General features: G+C 45.0%; 1 protein-coding gene and 1 long non-coding RNA gene across 3 annotated transcripts in view; one reads left to right on the top strand and one right to left on the bottom strand.

Moving 5' to 3' along the window:
* Positions 1–6,234: 6,234 nt before the first annotated feature.
* Positions 6,235–19,528, bottom strand: SPINT2 (serine peptidase inhibitor, Kunitz type 2). Of its 2 annotated transcripts, none has more exons than XM_077285525.1 (8): positions 18,836–19,528; positions 13,396–13,566; positions 11,223–11,288; positions 10,966–11,133; positions 10,806–10,859; positions 10,058–10,228; positions 9,920–9,973; positions 6,235–8,632 (listed from the first exon to the last, which is right to left on the bottom strand). In XM_077285525.1, the coding sequence occupies exons 1-8, from the start codon at positions 19,179–19,181 to the stop codon at positions 8,463–8,465; spliced, it is 1,200 nt and encodes a 399-aa protein (XP_077141640.1). In that variant the 5' UTR covers positions 19,182–19,528; the 3' UTR covers positions 6,235–8,462. The 2 variants fall into 2 exon arrangements, with proteins under 2 accessions (XP_077141640.1, XP_077141641.1); XM_077285526.1 differs by having other exon boundaries at positions 9,920–9,970; positions 18,836–19,305.
* Positions 19,265–25,089, top strand: part of LOC143805828 (uncharacterized) — a 32,979-nt gene continuing 27,154 nt past the window's right edge. Inside the window, exons 1-2 of the long non-coding RNA XR_013221340.1 lie at positions 19,265–19,389; positions 21,984–22,190. This is a non-coding gene — a long non-coding RNA (uncharacterized LOC143805828). The remainder of the gene's footprint in view (positions 19,390–21,983; positions 22,191–25,089) is intronic.

Below are 25,089 nucleotides of genomic sequence, written 5' to 3'. Positions count from 1 at the left end.
TCAGTTACAAGATATTTTGTGAGGGACAAAGTTTCTGTAACAATGCTTTAACAGCTCTTAATGGAGAAATGGTTGCAAACTTGGTGTTTCTCTGGAAAGAGAAAGTATTAGAAAATTAGTGATTGAAGAAGCTCTTAACCAAAAGGAAGATCTTAAAAAGACTCTCAAGAGACGCTTTGTATTTCTTAAAATGGATGCCTGCACACTTCACAGAGTGAATTATTTTGCTATTAACGTTCGATATGTTTGTGACAACAAAAAAATTGTTACTAAGACACTGGCAGTAAAAGATACTAAAGCTCATCACAGCAGCCAGTTTCTTCAGACCATAGTGGAAAAAGTTCTGCAAGATTATGAACTAAAAAAAGAACAGGCTCTTGCTATTGTAACTGATAATGCTTCAAACATGATAAGTACAATTAAACCGATGAATGAGAATAATGAAGGTGAACAGCAGCTAGAAGAACATTTCACATTCAGTAGGTTTGAGATGGAAGGCCACAGTCCTGTTCCCATAACAGAGGAACAAACAGATATTACTACAGAAGAACAGCAAAATAATTCTTTACAATTAGTTGATCTTGTTGAAGCTGCTTCACTGAAGAAACTGGTCTGAAGAAACTGGCTGCTGTGATGAGCTTTAGTATCTTTTACTGCCAGTGTCTTAGTAACAATTTTTTTGTTGTCACAAACATATCGAACGTTAATAGCAAAATAATTCACTCTGTGAAGTGTGCAGGCATCCATTTTAAGAAATACAAAGCGTCTCTTGAGAGTCTTTTTAAGATCTTCCTTTTGGTTAAGAGCTTCTTCAATCACTAATTTTCTAATACTTTCTCTTTCCAGAGAAACACCAAGTTTGCAACCATTTCTCCATTAAGAGCTGTTAAAGCATTGTTACAGAAACTTTGTCCCTCACAAAATATCTTGTAACTGACATTTGAGACGCTCTTTCCTCCTCCTTTGCCTGGCGGGAAGTTTTGGTCTCTGGTTTCTTGGTGCTGCTGTGATCTTTTTCAGTCACATCTTTGTAAACTTCTGGGTGGTAGCATTGTAAATGTCTTTTTAGATTGGAAGCTCTTGAAAGAGCATTTTTACCACTGCCTGAGTATGCACTGATTTTGGCATCACAGCATTTGTTTTCATCTGGGTCACTTATACACTGACACACAAAATGTTTATTATCTTGAGTCACTGTGAAATGCTCAAATACAGCTGACTTGATAAGATGCTTCATTGTGTAATTATGTAAATTAGCTCTCAAAATAATTTTGTCCTGTAAAAAAAAATAAAGTATATAGTAATTCTTGCAAGAATAGTGAATCATGCACTGTATAATTTGGGATAGAAATAAAACAATCTTTGCATAAATCAATAGGACAGATAACTATAAAGTTTGTAAAATGTGTTGTTAAATAGCTTTACTCTGAACTTTCAGTGTCAAGGCTTGTCTCAGGGTACTGCTCACTAAATGCTTCACATCATATTTCTTCACAGTCTATGAAGAGGGGAGGAGGGAGGGAGCATGTTTGTGCTGAATCACATTCCAGAACACACACACAAATATATATGTCCTCATCGATCCCGTTACTGTATTTCTGAATTTGAGATGTTAGAATATAAGGGGAAAAATGTTTTCTATGTATAGTGTATATAAGTCATCAGAGCAGCTAATTTCTCCAATCATGAGCAAAGAGAAAAAAACAAACTAAAACATCAAGCATACAGAGACAACATATATTGGACTATTGATTTATGCAGTTTATTGAAAGTTTAGATACTCTTTAGGAAGTACTTACCTTCTTTAATCCTGCTTTCCTGTTCACTCCAGAAATTCTGAGATGAATGTAGGCTTTCCTTCCCTGTGTGTTTATTTTTTTCCCCATATCTGTAGAGGAGGAGCTTCACTACGTATCATGCACATAAACTGCAGCACAGATTCATCTCAGCTAAAAGTCTAGATCAGATCAGGAATAGGACAGACATTTATAGCACATTTCAGATCTTTCCCAAATTCTTATGAAAAAAATATTCCCCACAAACTGCATTGAACTACTGCACCCAATTTATTATTTATTTAAGGAGTTGGTCCATTTTATACAGACTCCAACTCCAGGACTCTGACTTCACAGCCCTGCTGGCATCTTCCTGCTTCCACCTTAACTCCAAGCGGCCTATGCCTCGGCAGCTTCGGGGGCAGGAGTGCTCCATCACTGCCGGTATAGCATTACACAATGGCACCGCGTAGCTGCACCCAGGTTTTCTCTCTAGGCCCCACCAGCTTCCAGGTGGGGACGCCTCCGGCAGCTCCACCCATTTGCTGGAATTTTGTAGAGGAGGATGAGGCCTTCTTTCTTCATTCGCACCCACCAGTGGAGGACCTGGGAATATCAACAGGTGGATTTTGGTGCCAATATTGTACTGTTACGCCCAAGAAGGAGTGGGTCCCTGTTGTCTTCTTCTTCCTCAACGCCATTTCCCGCCATCTTCATGGCCGCCATCTTGGCCACCACAGTGTCAGTTTCTTTTACGGTGTCAGTAAAGTCTAGTTTATTAGTCACTTCCAGCATTTAAAGGGCATCCTCAAAATCTTCATTACTGTTTTCTCTGGTTACAACAGTGGCACAATATAATTTGCTAAAACACACAATTCATATTTACAAGACACGGTAATACACTGAGAGTGTAGCAGTACCATAATAAGTAGGCAGTAGTACCTGCAACCATGTAGCAATACCAGTAAAATACGAGAAAGAGGTGAGAGACAAAACAAGAACATTTTCCATTCCCCTACACCTGCGCTTTCGTCTCCACGCTCCTCCTCTACAGCTCTGGTGTGCTCATGTATAAATGGCCACCGATCTAGCAGAGGCCGGCGGCTCATGCGACTGCACACGACGCATGATGTCATACGCCGCCTGCGATGTGTGTATGCACACAAGTCAGCTGTCTGCTTTTGCTGGGTTGGAGGCCTATTGTGAAGGGGCAATACATTTCAACTGAATGTGCATCCGAGGACGCACATTTAGTTGGCACAAGTGGGCCCCCTCTGCATCCTGCTCAGGGGGCTTGGCGAAGCCCCATTGCCCCAAAAAAAAGTATATACCTTTTTTTTTTTTTTTTCTTATAAAGGAAGCCTTAATTCAAGGAAATGATATGTCCCACCCACTGGTGAGTAGCAAAACCTGGCCACACAATCGAACAACTTAGGAAAAGTTTATTTGTATTCTTATTAAGAATAGATTCATCTCTAGCTCAAAAAATAAATTGAGGAAAAAATAAATAAATTTAAAAATCCTCTAAATTTTTTTTTATTTTAAAAGATATTTTGAGGATTTTTTTTTCCACAAATTTCTTTTTCGCCCTAGAGATTATATAAGCAATCTCCTATTTTTAATATGATTATAAACTATTTATGTTCTATTGAGTTTTAATACCAGTAGATGGAACATGTCTTTTCCTTGGATCACGGCTTCCTTTATAAGGCAGGGGTCACACTAGCGTTGAATACGGATGAGTGCTATGCAAGAAAACATCGCATAGCACCACTGTTAATCTATGGGGAAGCTCATATCAACGGTTTTTTTTTCTCAGGCGTATATCGCCCGAGTCTCGCCACTGCAAGTCTATAGGTGAGAGGAAAAAAATAAATAATAATAATTATAAGACACCACACGGACCATCAGTGTGACTTACGAGAAATACGCAACCATTTTCCTCATTTCAGCCTATTGAGCCATTAAATTCAATGAGGAAAAGCAGTGAGAAATGTAAAGCCATACGCATGTCATGCGGATACATAGGTGCGAGAAAATCGCATCATCGAATTAGACACAGATGACCATACGGAGAACACTAGTGCGACTCTCAGCAGGGAGACTCGTACCGATTTCTCCGGCCTAAGTCATATTATATATAATTCTTTGTAGGATAGCCTGAGGAAGAAATCCGATCGAAATTGAGACGTGTTGCTTTCTTTTAATGTTCACGGACTCATTCTTGTTGTCAATGAGGACGCGGGGGGGGGGGGGGGGGGGTTGTTTGGTCAGATCCCACTACCGTCACCCGTTTGTTGGGGGATGCATTTCTGCTGCCTCCAATCGTCAGGCAGGACAATTACTCAATTGACTGATGAGTGATGGACGAGGTCGTGGCTGCTTCCACTACTAGGCCATTTATTGGGGAACTCACAGTGAGCGGATGGTATATACACGCACCTGATTCCAACACATGGAAAATTATGTGTGGTGATGGGTGGGGGGCAGAGCTACTGTGCAGGGGGCGGGATTATGTGTGATGCGGTGGGGGCGGAGCTACTGTGCAGGGGGTGGGATTATCTGTGGTAATGCGGTGGGGGGCGGGATTGTGTGGTAATGTGGTGGGGGGCAGGATTATGTGTGGTAATGTGGTGGGTTGGGATTATGTGTGGTAATGCGGTGGGGGTGCGAAGCTACTGTGCAGGGGGCGGGATTATGTGGTGATGCGGTGGGGGGCAAAGCTACTGTGCAGGGGGCGGAATTATCTGTGGTAATGTGGTGGGGGCGGGATTGTGTGTAATAATGGGGTGGGGGCGGGATTGTGTGTGGTGACGTGTGGGGGCGGAGCTACTGTGCAGGGGGCGGGATTAGCGAGTAATCACGATGAATAAATATACACACTCTATATATCTATATATACACACACACACACACACACACACACACACACACACACACACACACACACACACCCCCCCCCCCGGTTTGATCACTGCCAACTCCACAACAAAAAGGGATCTATTAGCTGCCACCACCAATCGTTTATAGAGGCCAATTGGACACCCATTACAGGTAGCATATGGCTTCAGGGATGCGGTTTACAGAGCAAGAGGAACAGAGATATTACATTTCAGATGTTTAAAGAGAACCTGTCAGCAGGATTGTGCACAATAACCTACACACAGTGTCAGTTCAGCACCGTTATACTGATTACAATGATACCTGGGTTGATCAAATCAGTCTTGTGGTAGACAGGGTTTATAAAAATATACAAAGATGATACAATATGGGAAAAATAATACGGCATGTAGAATAAAAAGGAGTAACAAAAGTAGTACTAAAATACGAGATGCCCAAGTTACAGGATATCGTTACCTCTGGAGAGCACAGGCAGTTTATATTGTTTTTATGTTTATCACGATTTTATCTTTCTATAGAGATTAAATATGGCATGGCTAGCATCATCCATTAGACCAATATTAAAGTTGGAGGGGGTTAAAATGGCCTTACAGTGAGTGAAGTGAATGCGTTGTGAGTCCCTTCGCTTCAACGCCAAAAGTATATCTCCCATAAATATCGGATGAATGCAAACCCCAATATTAATCACTGGCTTAAAAAAAAAATCTGGGATTTGTGCTTTGAATAGAGGAAGCTCTTGCAAGGGAAGTGTACTTCGCCTCTTAATAAACATATCCTAGGCTTAGGCCGGAGTCACACTACTTTATAACACAGCCAAGTGCTATGCAAGGATTTATCACATAGCAATCAGCCCAATATTATACTATGGGGCAGCTCAGATCTGCGACTATTTTGTCATACCGATTCAGCAGGAGAGAACAATCTCAGCATGCTGCAAGTGGCAGTGAGACTCAGCTCACTCGCACCCATACAAGTCTATAGGTGCAAGTGAAACATCGCACTGCACTCTGATATCACCCAAGTGCAGTGAGATCTATGCCAACAGCAGAGGAGATGGAGAAATTACTTTGTCTCCTCCACACCTGTGCTCTGATCCTGTCGTGTGAGAGGATTGGAGCACAGTCGCATGACACTCTGCTCCAGCTCACAGCAGAGGAGCAGAGGGTCATCAGCATGTATCGGATACTATTCGCTATTGTGACTCCAGCCTTAATGTCTGGCTTCCAGAGAAGATCGCTGCTGTAATCACCTGGTCGCTGCAGGAGGTCGCTACTTCAATGGACGTTGAATTGTCAGCTCTGTCTCACTTCCCCAGTTATAATTAATTCCATATGTTCTCTGTTTCGGAGATGACTTTATGGATTTTAATTTAATTACTTGCGACAGCACCCATCACAACTTTTATTTTTTTTCACGCAACTTTCAAGTGAGTAAGATTTATTATCTGGCTACAATGACACCTGACAAGCTCATTGGGAATAATCCTATGTGTTCAAAAGATACATTTTGATCAGTAAACCGGATTCAAACGAAAAAAAAAAAAACACAAAAAAAACCATTTTTTGTATGTAATGATTTTATTCAGACCTCAAAGAAGGTCTCAGAAAACAGACATCAGATTTATTAAAAAATAAGGCACAGTGTGCAGAAGAAAAAAAAAAAAACACAACTACTATAAAAATACATTGACATTTAAAGAAACCCATGAGAACTACAGCACAAATTTACCGGGGGTAAAGTCAGTAGTAGAGACAGGAAGGAGTGACACAAGAGGTAGTGTCCTACGTTAAGCCACGATCACCTGCAGTTTACCGTACCGAGGTCAGGAATACAGGACAGGGCATGGGTGACCCTATAAGTATGTACACCCTGTTTATAACACGCTGGGTCAGCAGGTCACAGGTTAGAAGTGTACCATTCCCTTCAGTAAGTGTATCCAGGCAGAAAGTGTGGCTTTGCCATGAATACACATCCGACTTCTCTGCACAGAAAACCTTAATAAATGTACATTAGTAGAAAACATAGTGCAAACATAAAACCGTTCAGGCTTAGCCGGTCAGCACCAAACGGGACCTTTCCAGTACCGCAAGTTGGAGTTACTGTTATCTGACATTATCCAGGGATAAGAGGACCATCAAAGCAATCCCCATTCACACGGCCAAACCGTGGGTCTCCCTCCTCCAGCTAAAGGCGTCACGTACGATTATGATGCAGTTAGTTCAGATGACAAAACCCATAACCGGGCTGGAAAGTGCGGCTGTAATATGGATGAGCCACATGAAAGTCAAGTACATCCTCACATGAGAGATTCTGTCTTAAGGACCTGGCCTCCTCCGAAGTCTTAAATGCATGAATTTGGGGCTTAGAATATTTTTTTGCAATTAGGTTTCATTTAGATTTTTGCACAGTTGGTGTTCCACAGACTTGGGTTTCCCTGAACATTGCTGGATGCAGTATGAGGCTATGTGCACATGCTGCGGATTTTGCTGCGGATCCGCAGCAGTTTTCCATGAGTTTACAGTACCATGTAAACCTATGGAAAACAAAATCCGCAGTGCACATGCTGCCGAAAATACCACGCAGAATCGCAGCGGTTTATATTCTGCAGTATGTCAATTCTTCGCAGCGGAATCCGCTGCGGTTTACACCTGCTCCATAATAGGAATCCGCAGGTGTAAAACCGCAGGTGGAATCCGCACAAAAACTGCGGGAAATCTGCAGTGCGATTTACCAAAATCCGTGCAGAAAAATATGCACACCATTCCGCAGCGTGTGCACATAGCCTAAGTGAACTGAGAATCCATCTGTGAGCTCGTAACTCTTATCTGTCCATCCCTGAGCTCTTCTCCGCTGATCAATGACCACCTCAAAGTTCAGCTCAACTTCCATGTGGTCTGTATTCATAAAATCAGCAGAGAGAAGCTCAGGAAAAAGCTCTATGTAGAATCACAGAACCAGCTCGCTGATGGATATTCAGTTGAATCATTTTGCAGGTAAAACACAAACCAGTAAAAAGGCAAAAATGTGCAAATTTTTTTTTTTTTTTTAAATGAAATTTGCATTACATGCACATCAAACATTAAGAAATTGTCCCCAAAGGTGTCCACACCCTTTAACACAGAGCCAGAAGCGGCTAATGCCTACAAGGGCTTCTGGGCCAGATATTAATTCTTAAGTGGTATCACTGCTGTTTGGATGAAATATGCAATATGCAAATTTCTTCTTTTCCTAATTGCTATTTTTTTTTTTTTTTTTTAAAGACCATATTTACATCTAATGTCTGCCTGAAAAATAAAAAAAAAAAAAAAATAAAAAGATTTTACCCAACGACTTTCACAGTACCAACTCACAAGATATTCTTACAGGACCCCGCAGCAAATCCTTCTCTGGACGTACGAGGCTTATACAAATCGCTCTTCTGGTATCGCGTGTGATGAGAGAAGATCCGTCTAAGCAAGCCTTAAGAAGCCACACACTAATCTCAATAGAGTTTCGGAAACTTACAAATCAATTATGTTAAAATACAAATTCATTCTTGTGATTAAAACTACTGATAACGTCAATAAAATGGAGTATGTCGCCATTTGCTGCTCAGTCCGCTCTAAGACGTAGCCCCTGACTCTAGTATGGCGGAGGGAGAGGGGGAAATGTTATTCTGCTGGATATCTTGGAACCTCAGGAGTTGCAGTTAGAGCCCAGTGAGATCTGCTACCAGTAGGATAGGATTTTTATTATAGACCTTGGTATAAACTGGAGTGTTTAGTACTTTCCCTCCATTTCTCCTCTCTACAGGGTGTATGCGCTGTTCATGAGACACTCTTTGTCATCAATGGGGTTCCACATGGCGCGGAAACCTGCCGTCTCCTGATTCCTCTTCGTCACCTTCACAAAGAACAGGATCATGACGCCGATCAGGATGGCAGCAAGGAGGGCAAGAAGGATGGGCAACACCACAGCTAGGAGAGGAAAAAAAATAGTTATATAGTACAACTATAAATGGCACATCAGATCAGGCCTGTACTAAAACATTTCCAATAAATTCATGTTTAATTAACGAGAGGTGTTGCCAGGTCAGAAGTGACCAATTATTGCCATTTTATTCCTGCTGCTCCTCAAAGTATTGTTTTCTCGTGACATTGTTGTACTTTATGATCATGGTAAAATTTCTTCGATATGACTTGCGTTTGTGGGGAAAAAAAAAAAAAAAAAAAAAAAAAAAAACACAAAACGGGAATTTGGCGAAAATTTTGCAATTTTCAGACCCTTACTTTTTATGCCCTTAAAATCAGAGAGATGTCACAAAATAGCTAATAAATAACATTTCCACATGTCTGCTTTACATCAGCACAATTCTGGAAACAATTTTTTTGTTAGGAAGTTAAGGGTTAAAAGTTGACCAGGGATTTCTCATTTTTACAACAAAATTTGCAAAAAAAAAACAAAAAAAACAAACACATTTTTGGGGACCACCTCACACTTGAAGTCACTTTGAGGGGCCTATATGACAGAAAATGACCAAAAGTGACACCATTCTAAAAACTGCACCCTTCAAGGCACTCAAAACCACATTCAAGATGTTTATTAAGGCTTCTTTCACACTTGCGTCGGTACGCGGCCGTCGCTAAGCGTCAGCACGACATACCGACTGACTGAAAATTCGGCACAACGTGAGTAGTGGATGCAGTTTTTCAACCGATCGTGGGCATTGCAGCAGGGTGTCCGATGTCACCTGCACACGATCGCTGCGGCGCTCACCGTGACGCCGTACTAGTACTGCTCGGGGCAGAAATGCAGTTCCTGAAGCGTAGTACTAGTACGGCGCATGTCGGGAAGGGGTTAAAATGAATCAGTCATGATTTTAATGAGTTGGGCCTTTACATTGTGGTAATTTTTATTGTTTTTACAAAGGGCGAGTGAATCAGGGCACATTATACAGAGCAGCCAAAAACCCATGTCCCAGAGGATCTTATGAGCCACTTCCATTGGAAAAGATAAGAACAAAACTGACTACTTATGACCTGGCCACTCCATTCTGGTGAACAGTGGGAGATTGCAACGTTCAGACTCTGATCAAAATTCTGGCCATCCTAGAAAACCAGCTCTACACTAGGACAAGCTCTATGGGGAAATTTGAAAACATTTTTTTTGCACATTCACTTAACAATAAACCAGATACTTGTTATATATAGTGGTGAATTGCTGCACTAATTGCCTGTTATGGGATACCACGATGTAAAACTCACCAGAAAGGGAGTGATGCACGTGACTGTGGTCTGCAAATTCATCATCATCATCTTCTGAAATACAAAGAAGCAAAGCGTTAACAAGCCGATCCTCCAATCCTGCTAATGAACCCGGCTAATGGCTGACACCACCAGTACCTGTGCGTCCGGAGCACATATTCTTACATTCCGTCTCCGTCATGTAGTTGTTTCTCTTGGGTTTACAGCCGCCAAACACAAATGTTTGGCATGTGCCAGTTGAAGCATCATAGTACCATCGCTTGAAGGCAGCGCGACATGGTCCGGTATAGGATGGAGCAGCGCAGTACTCTGGGGGTACAGAAGGGAGAGGGAGGACATGTCAGCCATATTCTTAATGCATTACATGTAGCAATGCTCAGGCAGTAAGTGGCGTGTGCTATAAATGTGACATTGCCAAAAAAAAAAAAAAACCTGCACAAAATTGATAAGACGAAGAGCTAAACTTTTGTTTTTGGAGCAAGATGATTTAACCCCGCTTATGTTCGACAGCATATTGCGCCATGTAAAACAGGGTGTGTGCTGCCAACAACATATTTTACATGCACGGAGTTATCCAATTACCCTTCGTTCTGCACACATAGATCGGTGGCTGGCCAGTTTAGTTTGGCCAGTAAATTACTGCCAGGTGCCATTAGGTGGTCATTTAAAGGCTGCAATGGTGGCGGCCTAAAGATGCGCTACACTTACCAAAGAGCATGAATCGCATCAATGAGTTAGGTGCATTTTAATACGCTTTAGTCTAAGTTAGCGCCATCTAAAAATTTAGACAGCGTTATACAGGAATTTAATACACCGATAGTTCTGAGACAATCCGTTTATATTGCAGATACTTCTGGGTACAAATATTTGTTCGCAAATAGTGTACCTTTAAAGTCTCCTTTTTCAGGAGAGTGGACTTTCGCAGGCTCTGGCTTTGGTGCTAGAATAAAAAAAATAAATAAAAAAGGGGGGGGGGGGGGGGATCAATATCCAGTAGTGATGGAATAGGCAGTAATTATAGAGAATGCATTACTCAGAGTACCCACCGTCTGCGGTACACTTGGCCATACAGTCCTGCTCAGACATATGATTGTTGGTAGAGCCGCCGCAGCCACCATAGATGAACGTCTGGCAGGACTTAGACTCCGCATCATAATACCAACGAGGGAAAGCAGCTCTGCAGTTGCCGGTCACACCGGGCCCTGAGCAGTATTCTGTATGGAAATCATCATCATTTAGAAAGAAATATTAAGTGGTGCATGAGGCAAGAAAAAAAAAGTGGAGAAGAGTCAGAAAAACTTACCTGGAACAGTTGCATCTGACCGCATAGGTTCACTGTGGGGGGCTTCCGTGTCATTGTGCTGCACCCCTACAGAATCAAACAAAATTATCACTGTACAGAAAATCTATTGGGGGGGCGGTAATACACTGTGTGCAGAATTATTAGGCAAATTGTATTTTGATCCCATGATACTTTTTATACATGTCCTACTCCAAGCTGTTCAGTCTTGAGAGCCAACTACCAATTAAGTAAATCAGGTGATGTGCATCTCTGTAATGAGGAGGGGTGTTGTCTAATGACATCAAAACCCTATATAAGGTGTACTTAATTATTAGGCAACTTCCTTTCCTTTGGCAAAATGGGTCAGAAGAGAGATTTGACGGGCTCTGAAAAGTCCAAAATTGTGTGAAGCTCAACTCCCAGACCTACTGCCAGTTTCTGGAAGACAACTTCTTCAAGCAGTGGTACAGGAAGAAGTCGGTATCGTTCAAGAAAAACATGATTTTCATGCAGGACAATGCTCCATCACATGCCTCCAACTACTCCACAGCGTGGCTGGCCAGTAAAGGTCTCAAAGAAGAAAAAAAATAATGACATGGCCCCCTTGTTCACCTGATCTGAACCCCATAGAGAACCTGTGGTCCCTCATAAAATGTGAGATCTACAGGGAGGGAAAACAGTCCACCTCTCGGAACATTGTCTGGGAGGCTGTGGTGGCTGCTGCACGCAATGTTGGTCGTAAACAGATCAAGCAACTGACAATCTATGGATGGAAGGCTGCTGAGTGTCATCATAAAGAAAGGGGGCTATATTGGTCACTCATTTTTGGGGGTTTTGTTTTTGCATGTCAGAAATGTTTATTTCTAAATGCTGTGCAGTTATTGGTTTACCTGGTGAAGATAAACAAGTGAGATGGGAATATATTTGGTTTTTATTAAGTTGCCTAATAATTCTGCACAGTAATAGTTACCTGCACAAACGAATATCCTCCTAAGATAGCCAAATCTAGAAAAAAAAACACTCCAACTTCCAAAAATATTAAGCTTTGATATGTATGAGTCTTTTGGGTTGATTGACAACATAGTTGTTGATCAATAATAAAAATAATCCTCTAAAATACAACTTGCCTAATAATTCTGCACACAGTGTAGGCTGGTCTGAAAAGGTTAGAATACACTGGCATTAGTTAAAGGGGTTATCCAAAATTAGGAAAAAAAAAAAAAAAAAAAAAATGCGTGCTTTATTCCCCCACCCACCCAGCAGAAAACATCACTACTCATCTATGGGCACGTATCAACCATAGTACTCCGGTCACATCAAAGAGGATAAACTGCAGATTGCCGGAGCAGCCATTTTATATTGCAGAGGATCGCAGTATATAACTGTGGTGCTGGAGATATAATATGCAAACTGCCTCTTCAGAGAAAAAGAGGACTTAAACTCTATAGCGCCACCTGTTGGAAGTAGCGATCCTACAAGTCACAATAAACCCTTTAACGAGATATTAGAAACTGATGGCATGCTGTTAGGCTGTGCTGTCACTTTATGACCAGTAGGGTCCAATGTCTGAGACCCCAAATGATTCAAAGAATGAAGACCACACAGTGGCGGTCTAGCAATGCTTCCTCTTCTAAATTCTCCCTGCAAAGTGGCGAGCCAGTCCCATTTGCTGCACCCGCGCTACATCTCCCTCATTCTCAGGAACGGCGATGGTCCTAGAGGTTGGAACGGCAAAAGACGACACTGCTGGCACATCCTAGCGACGTCCCACGCTATAGGGTGAGAAAATGCCTTTAATTACAGTAGAAGCTCCGATAGACTTCTGCTCAGGAGCGGACACAGAAGGGGCCCCTGTACAAGACCAGTATATGGGCCCTCTGCAGTCCAATAACTCCTCATAATTTACAATTCCTCCAGTGTTGGAGATGGTAGGGGTCCCCTTACCTCTTGGCCCGTCAAGAAGTCTGCATCCTTCTAACGTAGCAGAATTTTTATCCAGATTTGGGAATGGAAAAGAGATCTGCAGTTGATTCAATTAACAGTACAAACGTGATACGTTTGGATCAGGTCATAAGCCAGTCCCCTGCGAGCGTGCACAGCTCACTGCTGTGGAAATACCTGCATGCCCCATAAAGGGCGAGGCCACAGCGTCAGATATGTGGAGCGCCTCGTTAATACTTCGGGAGTCACTCACCTTTTACACCCTGACATTTATTCAGGCATTCTTCCTCCCCGGCATGGTTGTTCAGGTTAACAGGACAGCCTCCATAGGTGAAGTTTTTGCAGGTCTCTGACTCGGCGTCGTACCACCATCTGACAAAATATGCCCGACACGGCCCGGTTTCCTTTTGTGGCAGGCAGAAGTCTAATGCGGGGGTGAAATAATGAGCAGCGTGGTTACATCATCAACTCCACATGCATAAGACCTCACATGTCTATTCACATAATAGACTATGGAAATAAACTGTAGTCGTAATGCCTTAAAGAGCACCTAAAAGGGGATGTCTGGTGCCACTCCCTCCCGCATCTGAGGGTGAGTAGCACTGATGACATTGCAATGGACAGGGCTTTCTATCAGGTATATGGAGGTGTAAAGTCATCAGCAGCAGACTATTCATTTTACCCCGATGTAGAACACAACACTGTATGGTGCTGGCTCTGGAGCCGAGCCTGCACTGTACACAGCAGATACCAGCTGTGCTGTACAGGTGGCATCTGCCCGTAACAGCAGCAACCAGAGAACGCCCCAGATGCTGCCGTTTACCCATTTAAGTGACACTGTAACTCAATGTCCAAGGCATTTAAAGGATGTAATAGTATTATTGCAGTATACAGATCAATAGATACACAACATGTGATTGCAAGGTCAAGTCCCCTAACAAAAAAAAAAAAAAAAAGTTTAACAACCCCACACACCTGCATGTTTTTCCTCAATATCTGACATGAAATCAGAATAAACCTTTCCTATTTTTAGGTCAATTAGAATTACCATAATTATTAATATTTGTCAAATGCTAGAATAATGAGAAAAACGTTTTAAAGCATTTTAATACCTACTGCAAAGTCAAAAGTTTACATACCCTAAGACTACTATGCCTTTACACAATTCTGGACTGGAAGCTTTTTGGCAACATCTGAGGTAGAGACACACCTGTGGATGTATTTTAATGCACACCTGAAACACTGCTTCTTTGTAAGCATCATGGGAAAGTGTCAAGAAATCAGCCAAGATATTAGGAAGAGAATTGTGGACTTGCACAAATCTGGCTCATCCTTGGGTACAATTTCAAGATACCTGAAGGTGCCTCGTTTATCTGTACAAACAATTATATACAAGTACAAACAAAATGGAAATGTCCAGCCATCATACCGCTCAGGAAGGAGACTGGTTCTGTGTCCCAGAGAAGAACGTGCTTTGGTCAAACCGTGTGCATATCAACCCAAGGACAAAAGCAAAAGACCTTGTGAAGATGATGGCAGAAGCTAGTAAGATTGTGTCAATATCCACAGTGAAACAAGTACTGTATCAACATGGGCTGAAATGCCACTCTGCCAGGAAGAAGCCATTAACTCCAAAAGAAACAAAAAAAGCCAGGTTTATCTTTGCCAATGCACACAGGAACAAAGACCTTAATTTTTTGGAGGCATGTCCTGTGGTCTGATGAAAATAAAATTGAACTTTCTGGGCATAATGACCATCGTTACGTTTTGAGGAAAAATGGAGAAGCTTGGAAGCCTAAGAACACCATCCCTACTGTGAAACACGGGGTGGCAGCATCACGTTGTGGGGTTGTTTTGCTGCAGGTGGGACTGGTGCATGTCACAAAATAGATGGCATCATAAGAAAAGAAGAATATGTGGCAATGCTGAAGAAACATCTTTGGTATTGGTACCAAATACTAATGAAATGCACTACTACATTTTTTTTTTCTCAACACAACGCACAACATACAAGTGTTTGGCAACACGATCACTGGACTAAGCTGGTGGATCAACCCAACCTTCAATTTGTGCCACAACAAACAAGCCCCAAATAGCTACAATAGAGAAAGAAAGGAGAAAAAAAAAAAAAAAAAGTGGCTCTTGGAATTGTAATCTTTTGCTTTTATTGCCCCAGAGCACAACAGCTCATCATTTGACCTTTCGAGTGCACAGATCTTCTGAAGACCTCTGCACATGCCAGTCCGCCCCTGTGTACAAGGTGAGGGCAGCAGCCTGAAGATTGTCCTGGGCCTTGCTGATCTACAGACAACCAAAGGGGAGCTACAGAGAACTGCAGGATCAGGCTACGAGGTTTGTAAGTAGAGAATAACCGTGCCGACACTTTGGTCTGCATAGGTGCTGTATACACAAAAAAAAAAAAAAAGATAATATAGGACATGCTTATTACATTAGATTTACTGGCTCTCTTATTACTGATTATCAGAGTATTGGTAGTAGAAGCGCCATATCTGAAAACTTCACTGAACAACACGTTCAGAACTCTGCAATCTAAGTTCCAACACAACAATGTTTTGCATTGGGATGTGCCCCACGATGAATGGTGACACCATTGTACAAGGAAAAAAGGAACAAGACAAGAAAAGAAGGCCAGATCCCCTTATTCCTCCAACACAAACAGGACAAACAGGTTCCATCTCTGTGCTGATTAGATGTCTGCAACAGGAAGGGCCGGGCGTAGCAAGAATGGAGACGTCCACAGACTTACCCCGAGGACAACAGGCGGCAGACATCGGGGGGCACCAACTGAGGACCACACCTTGTACAGAGCACATTCCCTGCTGGTGGGATTTCTGAAGCTTCACCCCCCACATTCCCCTGGCATCTAATGGAGGGCATTTTTTCCCCCCCAGAGTCTGTCAGAGCTAAAGGGTCTGTCCGCTTAGTCTCCACCGAACACTGTCGGATCTGTAGTCGTTGGGTACACATGACGTATGAGGAGGACATCTGAGGGGACCAGTTACTCCCACCACATGTCAATGCTCAGAGAAGCATTCCATACAGAATGGGACGTCCAGGAGAACAATGTACACCTTTCTCTTCAAATCATCGCATTAGGTGTCAGTTTATTTCTCAATTTTCATAAGAGGCCAAGGTAACCAATAGTCAGGACTCGTGTGTGCAAAAGATCAGCACAAAAAGCCCCCCGTGGCTCCAAAAGCTGGAATCATAATTGTCGTACCCCCCATAAGGTGCCCCTGAACTAGCCCCCCCCCCCCCCCCCAAAAAAAAAAACCAAACACTAAAATGTGTCCATGGTGGTCCATTGGAATAGGTAGTAGACCATAACCTATCCGAATGTTTAAGCCATCAATATCGAAATAGTGGTTGAGCCCTTTGGCTATGTGCACACGTAGAATGGTCCTCTGTGGATTTTCCCGCAGCGGATTTGATAAATCCGCAGGGCAAAAAACACCACGTTTTTCCTGCGGATTCCACTGCGGTTTTCTATTATGAAGCAGGTGTAAAACCACTGCGGAATCCGCACAAAGAATTGACATGCTGCGGAATGTAAACTGCAGCGTTTCCGCGCTTTTTTTTTTTCGCAGCATGTGCACAGCGTTTTCAGTTTCCCATAGGTTTACATTGTACTGTAAACTCATGGGAAACTGCTGCAGACCCGCAGCAAAATCCACAACATGTGCACATAGCCTTTTAGGTTTGGTTGAATCAGCCCTATGATTCTGAATCATTATTAGTGATGAGCGAACATGGCCAGATAAGGTGCTATCATACTTGGGTGCTAACCGAGTGTCTTCTGCATGACCGAACAATATGTTCGAGTCCCTGCAGCTCCATGTCATGAGGCTGTCAGCCGCAACACATGCAGGGATTTCCTAACAGCCGCAAGACATGGAGCCGAAGGTACTCAAACATTTTTTGATCTTGCGTTAGACCCTCGATTAGCAGCCGAGCATGATGACCCAGATCCCCCCCTCCTCCTCCTCCAGGGGACCCAGATCCCCCCCCCCCTCTCCTCCTCCAGGGGACCCAGATCCCATCCTCCTCCAGGGGTGCTCTTGGTCTATTTCCATGCAGTCAGCACATGATGGCTGACTGCTCCTGTCATTGAGCAATGATCTCTGCAGCACGACATATGGCCACCACGTCCATGCATTGACTGGAGGGTAAGGTGGACCATCAAGGAGAAAGTAGTTTAAGAAAAAAAAATAATTTAATAATAGAAGCCTGATAAACCTTTATAGGACCATTCCTATCTCGTACATTTATGGCGTACCCACAGCACATGAAGTAAAGGTACAGTAGATGTGGATCCCACCGATACGACCGCCTCAAGAAAGAGGCCCCACTCTGCACTGCTGTCACAGGCGAAGTCACATTCATTTGCATGGCTCATAAAATCACTTATGCACTGACAGCGGTGTGCAGGGGCCCTACAACTACTATGTATTTACGTGATATCCTATGGATAGAGGTAAGGGATGGGAATACACCATTTTGATACTCCAGTTGGACCCCCTGCTGCGGCTATTTCTGCTCCATCCAGGCTGTACTGGCACAAACATCTGCCAACACAAAATACTTGACAAGTAACCAATCCAAACCCTCCTACAGCGGAGCTTGAAAACACACAAACAAACAACAACAACAAAAAAAAAAAACCTACACACACTACATCGGCTAAAAGTTTCACAAAAAGTGGTCACTAGATGGCGCTGCTCCATGGCTCCAGCACCACAGCAGAGGCATAAAGCAGTCACACAGGTCGGAGGTATGCAGCTCTGCCCATCATTAACCAAGGTACAAAGACAGAAAAACAAGGCACGGTCACTATAGTTATCATACCAGGCCAGGGCTGATCCTGGGTAACAAAGGCCATTTCCGGTAGTACACAAGGTACACAGAGTCCCCCTTTATACAGAAGAATAATAGGGACTGCTCTGCTTCAGCCAATGAGGCTTCAGCTTTCATTCCCCAAAAGGATAAAGAAAGCAGAGCTGCACTCTTATTGGTTGTTACTGGTGCCAACTTTTAAAAAGTCCTGCAAGTGATGGGGCCCTAGTATCTCTAGGAAGGGGGACTCTGGTGACAACCAAGCGTGACCCCTGTAAGACCATGGCCGCTGGTATTGGTTAGAGGCGTTTCTACCATCTAATGTGAATTGGGCCTGGATTAAGCAAAAGAAAAAAAAAACAACTTTCAGAAACCCTTTCATTTAAAGGCCCCGGGTGACAATCTGATGGGCAACCAAATTAAAGGGATTGCTCATGACTCAACTAATCCATACGAGACTGGTGGAGGGGTCAGATATCAGGTCCAGCTGGATAGAGGCAATATACCATGTGGAGCACATTATCTGGTCGTCCCTACCGGTCACCAGCCCCTAGTCACCCCCCAGGAGTCAGACCCGCACCCATCTCCTATACTCATCCCAAGGAGACGTGAAGATGTCAGTTCTGAACACTGACTAATATCACTACTATTTGTTTTTAGCGCCTCTTAAAGGGGTTTTCCAGGATTTGTAAACAATATCGTCACGAGGAGGGAATGTGTGTGACGTCATCTCCTGACACCACAGGGGACTCAAAAAGTTTTTATAAACCCGCTGTGAAAGTTATAGTAAGTGACTGCTCCCCCCCCCCCCCCATAGCAGGAATGGAAGCTTCCATTACCGTCCAGTGTGGGCTGCGCCCCGGCGTCCCGCCTCCGGTAGGTCCTAGCGCCCTCCTGCTCGCTCAGCTCGCACATATTGAAGCCTTTGACGTTACACCGGACCAGGTAGCACCTCCCGTCGGAGATTACCGCCAGGTCACAGCCGTCAGTCTCACAGCAGCGGCTCCAGCACGCCCGCTCCTCATCCTCAGTGTTCTCCAGCACATTCACCCCAAACTGAGATGGAGGCTCCAAATTTTCCAAACCGAACCCCTCCACCAGCTCGTAACCGGCACAGGGCAGCTTGGTGTCGGCTAAAGCCAGCGGGACTAAGAGGACGAGCAGTCCACGGACCCAGGCCGTCATCGTGCGGGTCACCGTCCGTGCGTCACTCCGGTGCTATCACGTGACTCACAGATGTCGCTCGCTCTCCTGCGCCGTGGTCACTACAAGTATCTAACCGAGGGTTACCGTGTTTCCTCACTAAGCTCCGCCTCCCTAATGACGTTACCAGGTAAAAATAAATACTCGACCAATCCAGTCTCTGACCACGCCCCTCTCCAAACAGCACAAGGTGAGAAAAGCGTCCAACCCCGCCCCTCGGCAGGAAATTCTCCCAGGTAGTTTAGACACGCCCATTCCCTACCAGCACCCAGGTGAGGAGGAGGGAGAGGCCGCCATGTTGTCTTCCTGTTTACCTCACTTCTCCCCCCTCCTCCTCTTTGCTTCCTGCTTTGCGAGTGAAACTGGTTTATGGCAGGCAGTTTCAGTTCTCAGCAGGACTTCTCAGTATTCAGTGACATGGTGGTGCCCTGATAAGCCACCATGTGTCCTGTGGGCAGAGCAGTCATTGTGCTGACAGGAATCAGATGCTCTGTCAGGAGGACATAGGGGGGTGTAATAGGAGCATTGTCTGTACAGTGTCACACATAGGGATATATTGCCACAGACCGCCATGTCCGGACCGGCCGCGGAGTCTTCTGACCCAAAACCACAAATCATCATGGCATTGCTAGCCCCCCCCATCACCATCCCCTGGTGATGCTGCCCCCTGGATGATGGTGGTCTCAGAGCTAGCCCCCCACCATCCCCTGGTGATGCTGCCCCCTGGATGATGGTGGTCTCAGAGCTGGCCCCCCACCAGCCCCTGGTTATGCTGCCCCCCCGGTTGATGGTGGTCTCAGAGCTAGCCCCCCCCCACCACCACCATCCCCTGGTGATGCTGCCCCCTGGATGATGGTGGTCTCAGAGCTAGCCCCCCACCATCCCCTGGTGATGCTGCCCCCTGGATGATGGTGGTCTCAGAGCTGGCCCCCCACCAGCCCCTGGTTATGCTGCCCCCCCGGTTGATGGTGGTCTCAGAGCTAGCCCCCCCACCACCACCATCCCCTGGTGATGCTGCCCCCTGGATGATGGTGGTCTCAGAGCTAGCCCCCCACCATCCCCTGGTGATGCTGCCCCCTGGATGATGGTGGTCTCAGAGCTGGCCCCCCCACCATCCCCTGGTGATGCTGCCCCCTGGATGATGGTGGTCTCAGAGCTGCCCCCTCCCCACCAGCCCCTGGTTATGCTGCCCCCCCGGTTGATGGTGGTCTCAGAGCTAGCCCCCCCACCACCACCATCCCCTGGTGATGCTGCCCCCTGGATGATGGTGGTCTCAGAGCTGGCCCCCCACCATCCCCTGGTTATGCTCCCCCCTGGATGATGGTGGTCTCAGAGCTGGCCCCCCACCATCCCCTGGTTATGCTCCCCCCTGGTTGATGGTGGTCTCAGAGTTAGCCCCCCATCACCATCCCCTGGTGATGATGGCCCCTGGTTGATGGTGGTCTCAGAGTTTGCCCCCCACCACCATCCCCTGGTGATGCTGCCCCCTGGATGACGGTGGTCTCAGAGCTAGCCCCCCCACCATCCCCTGGTGATGCTGCCCCCTGGATGATGGTGGTCTCAGAGCTAGTCCCCCACCACCATCCCCTGGTGATTCTGCATCCTGGATGACGGTGGTCTCAGAGCTAGCCCCCCCACCATCCCCTGGTGATGCTGCCCCCTGGATGATGGTGGTCTCAGAGCTAGCCCCCCCACCATCCCCTGGTGATGCTGCCCCCTGGATGATGGTGGTCTCAGAGCTAGCCCCCCACCATCCCCTGGTGATGCTGCCCCCTGGTTGATGGTGGTCTCAGAGCTAGCCCCCCACCATCCCCTGGTAATGCTGCCCCCTGGTTGATGGTGGTCTCAGAGCTAGCCCCCCCACCACCATCCCCTGGTGATGCTGCCCTTTGGTTCATGGTGGTCTCAGAGCTAGCCCCACCACCACCATCCCTTCTTGATGCTGCCCACTGGTTGATGGTGGTCTCAGAGCTAGCCCCCCACAACTATCCCCTGGTAATGCCACCCCCTGGTTGATGGTGGTCTCAGAGCTAGCCCCCCACCATCATCCCCTGGTGATGCTTGCCCCCCGGGCCACGTACACATTAAATGGCCGATACTGAATAAGAAGAGGACGGAGGCCTCTGATTAGGGGCATGAGCACACGGGGTCCCCTGCGGCCCTACAGGGCAGAGCTGGACCACCATGTGCCATCTATCCTCCCATGCATTACGTTCTACGAGGATATTTTGGTAATGCGATATTTTTTTAAACATTTTTTTCCCGTTTTCTAGGACATCATACGGTAAAATGAAAAGTTTAATTCAAAACGTCAACTCGTCCCGCAAAAAAACAAGTGCTCATACGGCTAGGTGGAGGGAAAAATAAAAACTTTATGACTCTTGGAATAATTGGAGGAAAGAAAAAAAAGTGCAAAAACAAAGATTGGTCACAGTGTTAAAAGGTTTTACCCAAATTGCAAATGATCCCTATCAAGGGATAGGATATTAGTTGCTGATCGCTGGGGGTCTGACTGCTGGGGCTTCTGACTTGAATGGAGCATGCACACCTCTGCTCCGGTCGGACCCCCAGAAATGAACAAGTTATTAGCTATTTTTTGGATAGGGGATAATGTTATATTTTTGGAAAATCCCTTTAAATATTGACTCGCAATTCCCAGTACATATTAACCCCTCCTTATACAGGTCCATTTATACCGTTGTTCTCTGTTATTAGCCACAATATAACGCTGGGATGAGCCTGTTGCGCTGTTTAAAGTGACATTTTGCTTGAAATGCATTACAGGTCATGTGTTTCCAGAGCAGGAGCCTTCGTTGCAATGTGATATGATCACTCTGTGCTATGCTGTGCCGCAGTAATACACTGATCGACCAGTTTTTCCAGACTGCGTAGCTGGGAATGTGCTGGCGTCCTTGTCACGCTGCACCCGTAACTGAGTTTCTGCAATTATTAATCAGAGCCTCTGAAAGAAGAACATGAATATAACCACAGGTACAAATAAGAGGGTTAATAGACTTATATAATGACCTCTTTATATTTTATTGGCACAATCACATGTATGAAACTTGGCGAAACTGCAACAGTGGCTGAAAACAACAAAGAAGAGCTAAGAAACAGGTAGACGGTATATACAGGAAAACGGGACTAAAACGGAAGAAAGAAAGGAATCCGGCACTAAATATTACGTTTCATATAGAAAAATATGAATGTGGGTTGTGTCTGGTATTGCAGCTCAGCTGCAATGCCACAAGTAACCTGCATTGTGTAGTGTCAGAGAATGGGGATGAAGTAACAATCAGAGGATATGCTGATTGCCTGTTTCATCATGATCAGATCATTGGACCCATTCATTAGCCGCATGTAATCTAATCAGTCACTAATCATCCCTTACCTGAAACTGCAGGAGTGAAGACAATGGGACACGTCTAGCAGCGTGTTTATGGCGAGACCTTGGTGTCTAAAGCTACTTTCACACTTCCGTCGGTACGGGGCCGTCGCAAACCGTTGGTCCGATGGACGTTGTGCTAAATTTAGCACAACGTGGGCAGCGGATGCAGTTTTACAACGCATCCGCTGCCCAGTGTGATGAGCGGGGAGAGGGGCGGAGTTCCGGCCGCGCAGCGCGGAACCGACGGACAAAAAAAGTTCCATTGAACGTTTTTTTGTCCCGACGGACCGCAAAAAAATGAAGCATCCGTCGCACGACGGATGCAACTTGTGTACATCCGTCGCAATCCGTCGTCCATTGAAGTGTATGGCAAAAAAATGGATCCTGCGGGCACATTTGCAGGATTTGTTTTTTTGCCATAATGACGGATTGCGACGGACCACAGAAGACGGAAGTGTGAAAGTAGCCTAATCATGGTGTATACTGGCACACAGGGCTGTGGAGTCAGAGTCGTGGAGTCGGAGCCCATTTTGGTGGAGTCGGTGTCATGGAAATTGAGGAGTCGGAGTTGGAGGTTTGGCTTACCGACTCCACAGCCCCGCTGGCACATGTGGCATCAAGTTGTAGACGTGTTTTGTGGCCCATCGCGAATGATAGATTATAGGGGTTGTCCAGGCTTGGGGTACAAGTCTGAAGTCGAGCCATGAGATTTCAGACTAGTGAATCCGCTTAGTGTACGTGACGGTAGTAGGCGGACATGTGACCACAACTATGCTATATTTATTTTTTATTTTACTTATATAGCACCATAAATTCCACAACGCTTTACAGACATTATCATCACTGTCCCCATTGGAGCTCACAATCTACATTCCCTATCAGTATATCTTTGGAATGTGGGAGGAAATCCACACAAACACGGGGTGAACTTACAAACTCCTTACAGATGTTGTCCTTGGTGGGATATGAACTGAGGACCCCAGTGCTGCGCTGCAAGGGGTGGCGACAGAAAGATGGCAGTTTTGGGATTTTGAGGTTTTTTTTTGTATTTTTGTGGGTTTATACATTTTATTATTTTAATAGGTTGGACTTTTGCGGGTGCTACGATACCAAATGTTTATTTTGTAATTTTCTTTAGCTTTAATTGGAAAAAAAGGGGATTTGGGTTTAAACACTTTTGTTTTTCATTTTGATAATTAAAAAAAAAATGTTTTTTCTTCCTTTTTAGTATTCTTTTAGTCTCCAGTGGGTGCTCATACCTACAATCGCTTGTGCAAAATATTGCAGTATATAGACAAAATGACAATCTCCTATGAAGACGCAGGCTTGGTTTGATAGGAACACAAAGATGTTAGCCATGATGGATTTCAGCAGGCTCCCGGCTTCTATGTCTACCCATCGTCACCTTGATCATGCCACTGCAATGGTGCTGTCTGAGATTGACAGTGGATTTTCAGGGGTTAAACGCTGGAGTGATAAAAGCACAAAAAGCAACTTTTAAAAAAGCCGACTAGTGCATTATCGGCCAGCATGCCATCTCTACCGCAGGCGTCGAAATCCATGATGGTGCCACCATTTCCTACTGTCGATTTCATAGTGTAATGCAAAAAGTGAAATAGTCACCGACATCTGCAGGACAAATGAACAGGCTGCAGATTTCAAATCTTCAAAAGCTGCAGACTTTTAGGCTGCGTGTCCACGTTCAGGATGGCCGGCGGTATCGCCGGAGCGGCGAAGCCCCGCCCCCTTCTGGGACGCGATGATGCCGGATGTGTTAACTGTACACATCCGGGATCATCGCCCCCCTCCCATAGGGCCCTGTGTTATGCCTTGCGCGGACGCTGCGTCCCCGCAAGGTGTACGGACATGCTGCGATCTGAAAAGACGCGCAGCATGTCCGGAGTCGCAGGGCCGCCGCGTGCGGGTTTCCACGCATAGTGGACACGGGATTTCAAAAAATCCCCTCCACTATGCTGGAACATCTGGACGCTGCGTGTTTGACGCTGCAGCTCTGCGCAGCGTCAAACAAGCAGCGTTTACTGACCGTGGACACACACCCTAAGGGTATGTGTCCACGTTCAGGATTGCATCAGGATTTGGTCAGGATTTTTCATCAGTATTTGTAAGCCAAAACCAGGAGTGGGTGATAAATGCAAAAGTGGTGCATATGTTTCTATTATACTTTTCCTCTAATTGTTCCACTGCTGGTTTTGGCTTACAAATACTGATGAAAAATCCTGATGCAATCCTGAACGTGGACACATACCCTTAATGTTTTTTAATGTTAAAGCCTTATGCACAATGCTGGTACCATGAAAGAGAGGTGACTTTTTGTCCGGAAATTCCAGAAAATTTCTACATGTGAAAGTTGAGTTTCACTCGAAGATTTGCAAACTTTTTTTTTTTTTTTTTTTTTTTTTAAATAGTCAACCTTTGTTAGCCCCTGTATTTTGGCAGCGGTCTCTGACCCTAGGAATGTGAGTGTCTATTGTGCTCCGTGTA

The sequence above is a fragment of the Ranitomeya variabilis genome, chromosome 2, assembly GCF_051348905.1.
Source record: "Ranitomeya variabilis isolate aRanVar5 chromosome 2, aRanVar5.hap1, whole genome shotgun sequence".
NCBI classification, from domain to species: domain Eukaryota; kingdom Metazoa; phylum Chordata; class Amphibia; order Anura; family Dendrobatidae; genus Ranitomeya; species Ranitomeya variabilis.
The sequence above is the reverse complement of the archived record's forward strand: the minus strand, read 5'-3'. Positions and strand labels throughout refer to the sequence as shown.

What these genes read in the sequence shown, in the direction of transcription:
- SPINT2 (XM_077285525.1), bottom strand. Translation starts at nt 19,181, where the DNA reads ATGACGGCCTGGGTCCGTGGACTGCTCGTCCTCTTAGTCCCGCTGGCT. An exon ending in TAAATGTCAGGGTGTAAAAG is followed by an intron (nt 11,289 to 13,395) that starts GTGAGTGACTCC and finishes TTGATTCTGTAG; the next exon opens with GGGTGCAGCACAATGACACG. An exon ending in GGCCAAGTGTACCGCAGACG is followed by an intron (nt 10,860 to 10,965) that starts GTGGGTACTCTG and finishes TTTTTATTCTAG; the next exon opens with CACCAAAGCCAGAGCCTGCG.